This window comes from Poromitra crassiceps (genome assembly GCF_964638095.1).
Source record: "Poromitra crassiceps genome assembly, chromosome: 23".
Lineage (NCBI taxonomy): Eukaryota > Metazoa > Chordata > Actinopteri > Beryciformes > Melamphaidae > Poromitra > Poromitra crassiceps.
Genome location: NC_139639.1, coordinates 23,160,144 through 23,174,252, shown reverse-complemented (window position 1 = coordinate 23,174,252; position 14,109 = coordinate 23,160,144). Strand labels below are relative to the sequence as shown.

Sequence of the window (14,109 nt, the reverse complement as noted above, 5' to 3'; positions counted from 1 at the left end):
GCTTGATGATCGCTTACAGGAAAAAGTAATGTGATTACAGTAATACGTTACTTTACTACACCAGTTGTTGCATAGACAAACATAATGAAATGTACTGTAAATAGAACGAGCAAGAACACAATCAAGTGAAGTCAGTTGTACTGTATTACTACCACTGTGTGAACGCAGTCTAGCAGCATCAAGGGCCAAGCCTAATTAGATCTTGGCTAAGCAAAGTATAGGCAGTTATTGATTCTGCCTCAGTGGACTTATATGATGCTTGCTCATTAATATAGTAATGTTGATGATGACAGTCTTGTTTTATGGAGTGGAGTTTAGGTTTTTTCTCAAATACAGGAGAATGAATAATGTGAACCGAGAATAAGATTAGAGTACAGTGGAGCATACTTGTCCCTCTGTTCGTTCTTTCAAAACATTGTTCTTTAGACTTATACAAATAAAATGTACAGTAAAATGCATGTAGCTTAACATCTCCACTGTCTGTGAGACTGTGATTGCCATACTGACGCAAACTTACTCATACCCCCCCCCCCCCCCACCCCCTTCCCGCAGCTGAAGTCAGGCTACTCTAAGACGGTGATGGAGATCAACACCCCGCGCATCGACCAGGTGCCCATCATCGACGTCATGTTGAATGACTTTGGGGACCCCAACCAGAGGTTTGGCTTCGAGGTTGGCCCCGTCTGTTTCCTCGGCTAGACACGCCCCCTTCCTCCTCCCCCCCACTCCCCCGCCCCCCCCATCCCCGCCGAAGGACAGGGTCAGAGCGGGCACATATTAACACCCACACGCTGAGATCATCTGACAACCTTCTGACAAGCCTTCTCTCCTGGCGGAACCAAACCTGTGTTCTTCTTTGTTACCAAGAAGATCCACTCAAGCCCGGAGAAGAAGAAGAGTGCCCCCCCGCCCCCGACCCCGTCATGGAAGCTTTGAATAGGGGAAACTACTCCTCGCCCTTGTAGGGCCAGAATCACATGACTTTAAGTTAGTAATGGGAGTGACATCAGGAAAAGGACATTTGATGCCGTGGCGGACAGTGGCGCGCTTTTAGCACCAGAGAGAGGATCCACTCACCCCAAGCCCCGCCCCCCCCCTTGCCCCTCCCCTCCCCTCCCACCAAGCCTCCCTCTCTGGATGCTGCAGGTGCTGCTCTGAATACAACCACAGAGGTGTGTTTGTGCAGAACCACAAAACACCCAAGGTGCTACAAAAAGTGCTTTTTGATAAAACTGTAATTATTATTATTTTGTACAATACTGTTCCTTTCCGAATCCACTTTCAAAACGTGCATGTGCCCCAGCTCTTAAGGTTAGAATAAATGTTTGATAAACTATATAGAAATCAATTTGCAATAAATATATTTGTTTGAAATGTCTGTTAAAAATAATTTGGTAAGAAATATTATGTTGTCTTTTGAAAACGTTCATGATATACATCAATGTGACAAAAGCTCCACAGTTTGTAAGTATGAAAAGTTCCTTTGTAAATAATATACATTTCATTATTTGACCCCTTGAAGAACAAACAAAACTGGAACACAACACCTCAAAACTAATGTTATCAGAAATGGCGCATGTTTTAACATACTTTGCATGCCCATTAACAAATTCAGCCATAGTTTAAAAAAATGAAATAGTAATATAAATATTTGACTGCTTGAATTAAAGTATTAAATCAATAAGAGAAGGCTTATTTTACCAGACAGACGTTTTTCTTTCAGATGGTATACCTCAATTGCTCCAAAAGAAATGTTGAAATATTGGATGTTCAGCCATGTATATATCTTGATTATACAATTAAGTTTATATATGTGGATGGAAAATCTTTTCCACAAAGGAAGAAAAACATTTTGTGTAGTTCAATCGGTCCAGTTTGTAATATAAATGCACAAACCGTCCCTGTCGATAGTGAGTTTTCTTTTGTAACAATGAGGAAATGTTTTCATGTGCTTTGGATGGTTAATTCAAAAAATATTAAAACTGGATTCTGAACAATGTTGGGTTGAATGTCTATTGCTGGCTACCTGTGTGCAGAAACAATTACTCAGACAGTACTCTTTTTGTGCTTCTATGCTACTTATTGCTTTCCTTCACCATATTAATTTAAGATTAGGAGGATTAGTGGTAACGAGTGTTTGGGTGCATGTGATTGAATCTAACGAGTGGTCCTCAGCCCGGGCAGTCTAATCTCTCCCACTGTCTTTCTCTGACTCAGATTTGACTTTGATCAAGATCTGTGCATCTCCGCCTCCTAGCTTGCGGCTATAATAGCAAAGACTTCAGAACCGCTTTCAAACCTGTGTAACGACAGTATGTTTACAACCTATGTAAAACTGAAATAAATGTATGGTGCCTTGCCAAATGCACATTGCAATGGTTTGCATTCACTTAAAGATGGTGCTATAATTCATTTAAATCACAATGAGGGAACTGGGAACAGAAACACACTATCGCACAATGATTATTTATTGATACTTGCTGCAGCTTTGCATGTTCAGACATGTGTGCAGGCACTGGATGAGAACAATAATCCCCAGGCTGTTTCAGGTGTCTGAGGCTAACTGCACCACTGGGTTCTCTCAAACCACAAACAGTCTCCTGTTTGCCAGTCCTCTTAACACCTCCAAGTCTGCCGGCCCTCCCTTTACACTGTTGTTGGGCCTTTGATTGGGAGTCATAAGAATTGTGCTACCTATGAATGGAATTCAGTTTAAATAAAAGCATAGATATGACCAAAACCATCACTTTTTTCCTATTGTAATACAGAACAACATCTGTGTCATTCCAGAGGAGCGCCATTATTATTATTATTATTATTTTTTATCTCTATCAAAGACATACATAGCATTGGCGTGTGCTTCTTGATGTGTCATGTTTTTCTTGGTTTCCTTTATTTTAAGGGGAAATTATAGAATTTAGTTTTGGGCTATTGCAGGAACTATGATTCACCACTTAATCCAGTCTGTTTGCATACCATGCAGAGCTTTTGTCTGTGTTGGTGAAGTGTCTACAGCAAATGCAAATTGAGAGTAATTATATTTTCTTCCAGTTTGTTATTTTAGCAGTGACGGGTATGAAGGAACAGGTTGCACTGTTGATAATGAAGCATATAAATCACGGGATACAGATTGAAGAATATGTTACAGAACAGTGATATAATGTTCCATCACTCTAAACCTGCAACAACAACGAAAGCATCCATCTGGACTGTTCTTGCATGTCTTCCTGTTTTAAAAAAACAGTTACTTTGGAAGCATGACTCAAAAAATAAAGACAAGTGAGTCCATCCTTAAAACTACTTTAGAAAGAAAACATCTTACTGTAAATGGACATTAAGTAATTTCCATATGGCTGTGTTGACCATTACCAATGACAGATTGTACTCTTGTTTGGGTAGAAAAACATTCCCACCCACTGGAATTTCAAGGCACTTTACTGTATATACAACAATTACTACTACAACAAAGGCTAAAAAGCCTCGTCTCTGTGCCAGACTTGTGTAGGAGGAGACAAGTTCTACCCGTGTTGTTGCAAGTCCTACTGGTTGCTGATAGAGGTCGATAATGTCGACAATGTGACTTTAAAACACTAAAGAATAATAAAAAAATATATATAGAATTTTAATCTCTACTCAGTGCTCAATATTATTATAATGAATCTAATGATCTGCAGATTTCACTTTTTAAGCCAAATTTGATTTAATACAAGACTTTCTTTCAAATGCATCACAAGGAATATTGTGATGCATTTCATTCATTAATCACTCCTGGAATACTGTTGACAGAATAAATTACTTAATTATTTCCAATGGCAAGCACACAATAATCATAACAAAGCTATGTTGTTGTAGCCTAACAGAGAAAAACAATGTGACTTTTGTAAGGTCTGTTTAGAATGGTGAGCCTGTGTGCATTCCAAAAGACATGCTGTGAGACATTATATCTGTTCATAGATCTCTGTACTCACTAAAACATGAATAGGCTACTGGGTGCGTTCGGTAATAGCACTCTGAGCGCCCAGAGCGCACACTGGACTGTTCGTAAATTGGGAGCGCCGTTGTAATGTACCGCACCGTTGCGCTCTCATTTCAGTGTAGAGCGTCAGAGTGGATTTACGAACACACCCACTGTCATCGTGCTATATGGTGAGGATGATGAGTAATCATTGAGTGTGCCTGACAGTTTGGCGAGCGCTGATGGTCTATGATCAAAACTGTGGTTATTGTTTTTTGTGTGTTAGTCAATAGAGATGCCACCTGTTTTTGTCTCTCTTTTTGGCAGAACACTGAGTTTTTGCTGTAAGGTGAGCAAGGTTACCTGAAACTGCTGAATCAAAACAAGGAGAGTGGAAGAAAAATATACAAAGGAAAGGATGAGAGGCGATGACTGCGCCTGTGGATGTGAACGTTTCAGTCAAGTGTATAATTTTTTACTCCTTGATCTCTCCTTTCCTTTTGCTAAATTCCACTCTGCTATTCTTACATTCTCCCTACCCACGTAATCCTTTCAAGGGTCATGGGCGGCCCCATCACAGGACTAACACAGATAGACAATCACATTCAAAGCTATACAGACAATTTAGCGCCTCCAGAATCTGCTGAGTCTGACGTCCATGTGTTTGGGACGTGGGAGGAAGCTGGAGCCATCCACGCAAAGGAGGAGAGAACAATCAAACTACTTCACACACAAAGGGGCCGGGCCGAGGCTCGAACCCAGAGCCGCCTTGTTGTGAAGCAGCAGCAGTGCTATCTCAGTGATCCAGCCTGCAAGCTCCAAGTCAGTACAGCCAGTAACGATGTCCTTGCAAACCACCCTACCATGTCTGTGTAACTCCACTGAATGAAAAGTGTCTTTCTCCTCAACTTTAGGAAACAGACTCACATTCATTCATTCATTCATTCTCTTGAACCTGCGACCCTCGTGTTGGTAGGCAGGGAATCTCCACTGCATTGAAATTTTTAAATAATCAATGCCCAATTACATTTTTGGGCCATTGTCTATGTTAAATTGTCACTTTTGGTCTTCTTTTTAAAACAATTGTGATCCCTGTTAGTCTATCTATTTGTTCAGGTTCTCTTAAGATTGTCTTCACAAATAGAGCAGGATCCCGTCAAAACACAGGCGTTGAGAAAAGGCTCTGGCTGGGTGAAATGAAATGTATCAGTGAAGGACTGGCTCTGGTTTTCGTGACATGCTGTACAGAAGGAAAAGTCTCTTTTTCCTAAACTTTAGGAAAAATACACATTTTATTTCTTTTAGGTTTCAGAAGCAGGCTGGCAGATCGCTGCTTCTGAAGTCTGGGTAGTTAACTATCATCGAGCTGCTCTCGACCAAGGCACTTAACCTCCAACTGCTTCAGTCGAGCTGCTTACTGACCAGGGATAGAAGACTGAACTGAGGTCCCTGAGGAAGTAGCAGAAGAGCTGAAGAAGAGCATGTGTACTCAGCACAACACTTATCCGAATAAAGGAAGCTAAAAAAAATCTGCAGTCTGAGCAACACTGTCTCCTTTGTAGCTATTCTGTATAGATAATTACTTGTGTTCTCTGTTGATTTGTGTTTTTTTTTGGTGCAAGACACCAATAAATCTGCTGTGTCTGCGACATTAACATCTTTCAATAGTCTATTTCATTAAACATATTCTTTGGGGTGATTTCGAAAGCATATTTAAATCGCAAAGGATAAACCTGCGCTCATCACGTGTCAACATCAACTTGTACTTGTTCATCGTGCCACAAAGCAAGTGCAGGAGCCATTGTAATTGCTGGAGAGGATCTCATCAGCAATGTAGGTCATGGCTTAGGCTGACAAAAAGCCTTTCTTCAAGTGCGCCAAGAAAACTTCTGTCTCCAGTCAAACACACTCCTTGAGTTCAAGTATTTCTTGTTCAAACGGTTTCAACGGGAAGCGCTCCAACAGCAGTGCCCACCTCCACCCTGCTGCCTGCCGTGCCCACCTCACCCCCATCCTGCTGCCTGCTGTGCTGGATGGGGGCCTTGGAGACACCACACCGCTGCTCCTCATGTCCCCCATTTAAACTTGACAGCCATTCACATTGACAGGGTCAACTTCTCCTCTGTATCCTTTGCTGCTTTCTCCACTATATCTGAATAAATAAAAGACAAACTTGAACAGGCTTGTCTGCTCTGCTTTAAAAAGGCAAACGCTGGTTGGAGTAAGAAGGTGCCAGAACTTCCCACCAGGTGAAGGTGACTCCTGCAGTCAGGGCCTTGCCCTAGCTTGTGAACAGCCCAGACTCAGGTGTGTGTGTGTGTGTGTGTGTGCGTGCGTGTCTGTGTGTTTTCGGGGGGACTAGAAGGCAATCAAAGTACAGCAGCTGTGGCTCTGGCTGAAGTCAAGCTCTCAAGTGAAGGTTTCACACATGGGGGGATAATATGTTACACAGTATCTAGCTCTGTTCCTAAATGAGATAACCACCATCTGAAGAAAGTGGCAACAGCTATTATTACAGTACACAACAACCGTTAGAGCAGTGGTGGCCTAAAGGTTAGAGATGTGAGCTTGTCACAAGAAGGTCATCGGTTCAATCCCCGGGACCGGCAGGATAAATCTGGGTGATGAAAGTGAAAAAGCAGCGCTTGCCCCTCCCTCATTAGCACCACTGAGGTGCCCTTGAGCAAGGCCTTTAACTCCAACTGTTCCGAGTGGAGCTGCTCAGTGGCCAGCAGATCACACTGTGGTTGTACTGGTCAGCTTCCAGGTACAGTATGACCTTGTGTGTGAATGTGAACAGGGCACTCCTGAAAAAGAGAGCATTGCTCTCAGTGAGACTCCCCCTGTATAAAGATAAAAAGAAAAAAACACATTAAAACTAAAGATGGCTTTATATCTGTGTGACCGGTGGACTTCTGCGTTGTGTTGTGTTTTAATGATCGGACCCAACAACCGGGATATCTTGTCAGACAGAGGCTGTTTATTCTGACAGAAACAAAATGAAAACAATTATTCTCCACTCTGCAATTCCTTTCCCCACCACAATCCTCTTCCACCAGGAAATATAGTAAGAGCACAGACATTGAATTCGAACAACAGTACGTGTGCAAAACTTAACGTGAAACAAAACACAGTAAACATACCTGATAGAAACAAAATGAAAACAATTATTCTCCACTCTGCAATTCCTTTCCCCACCACAATCCTGTACATGAAAACAGGGACATACCCGGACATTCAGTGAGTGGGATTCCACTCGTCAAACTACATTCACACAGTGGTCAAAACATGGACATATATGAAGTAACAGGTGCATCCATACTTTACAAAGGTAAGACTAACAAAAATATAAACAGGAATGATCAGAAATGATAGGATGGAATGCGATATATTACAGAGGATAACAACACCCACCTCTTCCACCAGGAAATATAGTAAGAGGAAGAGGTGAGGGTATCAGGAAGTTTAGAGGCACTGGGAAGGAGGAGCAACACTACAAGAGGCGAGGTGGGACAATTACATGACAACAGAGGTGGAGATAGACGAAACTGACAGGTATATTACTTGAAACAACAAATAAATAACATATATAGTGTAATTATATAATGGGCAAATGACATCTGTTACACTCACCCCCCTAGAATTACACTAATATCTGGAATGTACAACAACCCACATACACAAACACACTGGCCACAAAGAAAACACAACAAGTGTAATCAAACAGCAACATGAGCTTCCTATTTAAAGGATAAGAGGATGAGAGTCCAGCTTGGCGCCTAGCAAGATCTCACAATACTCCACAGACAAAGTGAGGTGCCTTATACACCCCACACACTCAGGCCAAACAATGTGCATGGGTAAATTGACAAGAAAAATAAAACAACAGATAAAGGCGCTTGATGAGCAACTGCAGGGACTCACCCAGGCGTCCCGACAAAAAGATGTCTTCCAGAAACTAAAGACACTCGTCAACGCCAAAGGCCCTACGCTGCATCGCAAGAGAGACCGTACTCGAGGAGCACCCTCAAAACCCCAGGATGACAGCAGCAGAAAACCGTCGGTGAAACACACCCCAAGCCAAGAGCCCAGACATGTGAAACACACCCCAAGCCAAGAGCCCAGATATGTGCGGCGCCTCGTGGACAGCAGCGATTCAGAAAGAGAGGCAGCCCAGAAGAAGGAGCGCAAAGGACCCAAGGCACGGGGGAAGGAGAAGGAGAACAGACAAACAGCAAAGAAAGTGTTCAGGACGGGGCTATACCACCCGACGGACAAATTGCTGTTTGCCCCTCTGCCACCTGTCGCCTCACGCGTCCGAGCAAATGAGCATCAGAAGGAACATATCCGGGTCACGGCACCAAGTGTGACCGGTGGACTTCTGCGTTGTGTTGTGTTTTAATGATCGGACCCAACAACCGGGATATCTTCAAGTCAGACAGAGGCTGTTGATTCTGACAGAAACAAAATGAAAACAATTATTCTCCACTCTGCAATTCCTTTCCCCACCACAATCCTCTTCCACCAGGAAATATAGTAAGAGCGCTGACATTGAATTCGAACAACAGTAGTGTGCAAAACTTAACGTGAAACAAAACACAGTAAACATACCTGACAGAAACAAAATGAAAACAATTATTCTCCACTCTGCAATTCCTTTCCCCACCACAATCCTGCACATGAAAACAGGGACATTCCACTCGTCAAACTACATTCACACAGTGGTCAAAACATGGACATATATGAAGTAACAGGTGCATCCATACTTTACAAAGGTAAGACTAACAAAAATATAAACAGGAATGATCAGAAATGATAGGATGGAATGCGATATATTACAGAGGATAACAACACCCACCTCTTCCACCAGGAAATATAGTAAGAGGAAGAGGTGAGGGTATCAGGAAGTTTAGATGCACTGGGAAGGAGGAGCAACACTACAAGAGGCGAGGTGGGACAATTACATGACAACAGAGGTGGAGATAGACGAAACTGACAGGTATATTACTTGAAACAACAAATAAATAACATATATAGTGTAATTATATAATGGGCAAATGACATCTGTTACATCTGTCTATTTTGTCAACGCAATAGCGTCAAAACCGTGCAAGATGCAGTCACAAAACTTTAGAGGTGTATTGACATCCAAATGAAAGCAGAGTTCCTTGACATTGGCCCCCCACTTTACACCACTGGCCCATATTCATTTTAATGCAACGCAGGCAAGATTGTCTCTAAGCTTTTTGTTTTTGTTTTCTTTTTTAAAGGTAACCCCCCCCCCAAATGGTTGTGTAAATACCAAATATATAATGTGTAAAAAAACAACAACAACAACACTAAAACACTAAAACACTATCATTCAGTGCCTGAAATGATTTGACTGGCTTTAGAATAAACATTGACCAGAGGAAGTATCATAGCAATGAGTATGTCATGGCTTGAACATGTGGTGTTTCTCTCTCTCTTGCTCTCCCTCTCCCTCTCGTTCTCCCTCACTATCTTTCTCTCCCCCCTCCTCTCTCTCTCCCTCTCTCTCTGTCCCTCTCTCTCTCTCTCTCCCCTCCTTCTCTCTCTCTCTCTCTCGCCCTCTCTCTCTCTCCCTCTCTCTCTCTCTCTCTCCCCCTCTCTCTCCCTCTCTCTCTCTCTCTCTCTCTCTCCCCCCCTCTCTCTCTTTCTCTCTCCCCATCTCTGCGCTTGCACACGAACGCAGCAACAGCTAATCTGCATGCTTCGTGTTTGTTTTCTGTTCTCTGCTGTTGAATACCTGCCCACCAGCCCTGGCTGGAACTTTTGTCAGCTTCTCCTCAGACGAGTTGGATTAATTAACGGGCAGCTGGGTGATGTCATATCCGTGAAGACGGCTCCCTCCCTAACGCAGCTTTTCACCGCTGCTGCCCACAAACTTTTGCTCCTTGCAGTGACGAGGTTCCCCCACTGCCTGCCTGCCTGCCTGCCCACATGGCATGCGTAACGGGGCTGAGTGTGGATGCAGCCTCGTCAGAGAGCCAGGGGTCTGACCAGCGCGCAGCGGACACGGACACGACAGCCCACGGACAGCGCAAACTTGCGTGAAATCTTCCCGTACAGGAGGCGGAGGAAACTTGCGTGTTTTCTTTTTTGCAGCCAACAGAATGAGGTCGCTGTCCGTGGTGCTGAACCCGTTGTTGTTTCTGCTCCTGTTCGGATACTGCCCTTCAGTGGTGAGTTTCCTTGACTGCCTTTCATATAATTATCCGAAATAAAAAATCAAATCAAAATAAATAAGCATCTCACTAGAACTTCAACACGACTTTGTCTGTTCTGCATAAAGTGAATTTTGTGAAGTTCAGTTTAAAAAAATGGTGATGATGACTCTAATAGAGGGGAGAATTTCAGAAAGGTTGCTGAATGATTAATAACTTAGATTATAAGTCCAATTTCAGTGCATGTTTCTCTATTTTCTTTTGTCATTGCCTCTAGCACGCACGCACGCGCACGCACGCACGCACGCACGCACACACACACACACACACACACACACACACACACACACACACACACACACACACACAGCGTGCGCGAACACAGTAGCTAGTACTGGCAGTAAACCTACGCAACATTTGCAAAGATGATGCAAAAATTTAAATAGAAATACATAATTTGAAGTGTTGGTGGTAAAAAAAGAAGAAAAGAACAAAAATATCGCACTGGTGAATTAAGTCAAAATCCCTTTCCAGATAGAAGGAGCTGCACGAAACACATTGCAACTACACATTCTGCATAAAATTGACCTGGACTTAATCGATTAACAGACAAATATCAGATGTTTCATGCTTCCTCCCTCTATGTCTTTAACATAGAATGTTTTCACATGCTTTATATCCTGCCAATTTAAGCTTGGGAGATTGTGGTGAGTTTGGGACCAGTATGGTAAATTAGGGTGAGCAGCTCGCAGATCACCAAGCCATTTGGACATGAATAATATAGTCAATTAGATCCATCCCGCTCATGCAGACTCCTATCCCAGTGCCAGTGTCTTGATTGTGATGCAGTGCCCTCCTGTAGGCTACTGCACCCTGCCATGACTGGAAGTGCTGCACGGAATTAATATTTAATCCCCCCCCTAAAAACTGGGGACAGTTGGAGGCAAAGGCGATATTCCTTTCTATCTTGAGTCAGAAAGTCTAAGGCGTTGGCCCCAAAACAAAAGAGGAACCAGCTGTTGGAACAATCTAATGAGATAAAAACTCCTCGAACAGAGTTCCTCACAAAGAGTCTGGATGGAGAGTGCATCTGACTTGGCCGAGCTGCAGATTGGTCTTAATGTGAGGAATTGTGAAGTGTGACGAGAGGGGACAGGATGTGTGTCACAAGAGGCAGAGGAGAGGGGACAGGATGTGTGTCACAAGAGAGGCAGAGGAGAGGGGACAGGATGTGTGTCACAAGAGACAGAGGAGAGGGGACAGGATGTGTGCCACAGGAGGCAGAGGAGAGGGGACAGGATGTGTGTCACAAGACACAAGAGACAGAGGAGAGGGGACAGGATGTGTGTCAAGAGACAGAGGAGAGGGGACAGGATGTGTGTCACAAGAGAGGCAGAGGAGAGGGGACAGGATGTGTGTCACAAGAGGCAGAGGAGAGGGGACAGGATGTGTGTCACAAGAGAGGCAGAGGAGAGGGGACAGGATGTGTGTCACAAGAGACAGAGGAGAGGGGACAGGATGTGTGTCACAAGAGGCAGAGGAGAGGGGACAGGATGTGTGTCACAAGAGACAGATGAGAGGGGACAGGATGTGTGTCACAAGAGGCAGAGGAGAGGGGACAGGATGTGTGTCACAAGAGACAGAGGAGAGGGGACAGGATGTGTGTCACAAGAGGCAGAGGAGAGGGGACAGGATGTGTGTCACAAGAGACAGAGGAGAGGGGACAGGATGTGTGTCACAAGAGACAGAGGAGAGGGGACAGGATGTGTGTCACAAGAGGCAGAGGAGAGGGGACAGGATGTGTGTCACAAGAGGCAGAGGAGAGGGGACAGGATGTGTGTCACAAGAGGCAGAGGAGAGGGGACAGGATGTGTGTCACAAGAGGCAGAGGAGAGGGGACAGGATGTGTGTCACAAGAGGCAGAGGAGAGGGGACAGGATGTGTGTCACAAGAGACAGAGGAGAGGGGACAGGATGTGTGTCACAAGAGGCAGAGGAGAGGGGACAGGATGTGTGTCACAAGAGGCAGGGGAGAGGGACTATTTTAGCAGATTCTTGACGCTGGCTTCTCCTTGGGAACTTTTCAAAGCACAGAAACCAAGAGAAGATCTGAGGCTGTTTCTCTCCTCTTTAATCCCATTCAGTCATGATGCCATGAGAGAGAGGCACATTCCAGCTACAGTCATGGCGCACCAATAAGGGACCCAGTCAGTCATATGATTTCCTCGTCTGCCACGATGCGTCCCCACACTGTAACACACATGGCCTGCAAGCATAACCTCACGCTGCCAGATGGTTTGTTTTCACATCGCAGATCTCATCACTGCAAGTAGCCTATAATGATGCCATGAGAATTTTACTCAAAAGGCCTAGATGGTGCAGTGCGAGTGAAATGTTTGTGGCTGTAAGAGTCAATACTCTTCAGGCCGTCCTTCGGAACTTAATGCATAGATTCATGTGTCGCTTAGATGAGTCTGTGAATAGCATCATTGTCAGTATAAGTAACCCTGTGAAGAGCTGCACTAGATACTCCTCTAGCCTTAGGAGACATTGGCTTAAAAGCCTGTATTTATAAATGTCACAAATGCCCTGTCTAACATGTTCATTTGGACTGGTTTTTATTTATGTTTATTGTTGTATGTTTGTTTTTCTATGGACCACAAGTCTGCAATAAAGGCATCATTCATTCATTCATGATCTCGCGCAAATCCAGCTGCCCCCCAAGGTTACTGCAAGCACTGTCTCTCTTCCCCGTCCTTTCAGTGAGGTTCTGTTCTTTATGCAGCTCTTATTAACCATGGGCTTCAGAGTTCTGTGCACAACCAGCTCAGTGGCCTTGTGGTCTGAGTGTCCGCCCTGAGACCGGGAGGTTGTGAGTTCGATCCCCGGCCGAGTCATACCAAAGACTTTGAAAATGGGACCCATTCGCCTCCCTGCTTGGCACTCAGCATCAAAGGGTTGGAATTGGAGGGTTAGATCACCATATGATTCCTGAGCGCGGCGCTGCTGCTGCTCACCGCTCCCCCAGGGGATGGGTCAAATGCGGAGAACAAATTTCACACATTGTGTGACAATCAGTGGGACTTTACCTTTACATGCAATTTCTTTCGGGGGGGAAACATCTTGAAATGGTTGTGCAGCTGAGATTAAAAACCAAAAAACCAATGCAAAGGACTTGTAAAAACATCCATACGTTTTACATTTGAGCCATTTGTCTGGTACACATCTGGAGAAACTTGAGGGCAGCAGTAGCATAAGCTTCCATTCCCCCAGATCACAAACGGTGCATACACCAGCCAATATTAAGGTAGGCAAGGGTGCGGTCAGGACGATACTGCTTTGATGATACATGTAACAATTCCCCCGCGATCTGATAACGATCACATAAAAGAGACGTGCAAGGAAGAGAATAAATGCTTGCAAACGGGATGAAGTGACATATTATGATGCTAACCTGAAGAGAGGGGGAAAAAAGAGTCTGTGGGGACGAGGATGACTCCTTTGCCTGCTCAGAGGAGACCCGCTCTTTCATGGTTGATTCCAAAAGCTCTTTAAACTGTTCAGACTCACAGACAGGGATGCATTGGGTAAGGAGAGAGTATATACGTGCACTGTAAACAGGGCAATAAACTTCACGTTTCTATCCACCAGCTGCAAAAGCGATGCCAAAGTTCACCTGTTATTTTCAATATATTTCAGCAGCCAGATTGATTTTTAGAATGTAAAACAACCCGGCCAATAACAGTTGGCTGCCTGCCCGAGTGGCTGCCAGTGTAGAGACATTTACCACCATAGTCAAAGTTTACCATCATTCGACTGGTGGCTGCCGTTAATTTCCCATGCTGACAGTAAACAATGACTGAAATGCTTTATTTTGCCTTCCATCTTGGTCGAAATACAATTTGTTTGTCTGATAGGCATCAAGTTTTTCTCCCACTTACTGTATGGGGACTAGCAAAAACGTGGATCA

General features: G+C 44.1%; 2 protein-coding genes across 2 annotated transcripts in view; both read left to right on the top strand.

Annotated features, from left to right (window-relative positions):
- col11a1b (collagen, type XI, alpha 1b) overlaps positions 1 to 1,999 on the top strand; it is a 117,200-nt gene extending 115,201 nt beyond the window's left edge. The window contains exon 67 of the mRNA XM_083659329.1: positions 553 to 1,999. Within this exon, the coding sequence (XP_083515455.1) occupies positions 553 to 699 (147 nt within the window). The 3' untranslated portion in view covers positions 700 to 1,999. The remainder of the gene's footprint in view (positions 1 to 552) is intronic.
- Positions 2,000 to 10,089: 8,090 nt separating this feature from the next.
- The window catches only part of olfm3b (olfactomedin 3b), a gene marked incomplete at both ends in the record, with an annotated part of 15,398 nt that continues 11,378 nt past the window's right edge, over positions 10,090 to 14,109 (top strand). Inside the window, one exon of the mRNA XM_083659347.1 lies at positions 10,090 to 10,158. Within this exon, the coding sequence (XP_083515473.1) occupies positions 10,090 to 10,158 (69 nt within the window). The remainder of the gene's footprint in view (positions 10,159 to 14,109) is intronic.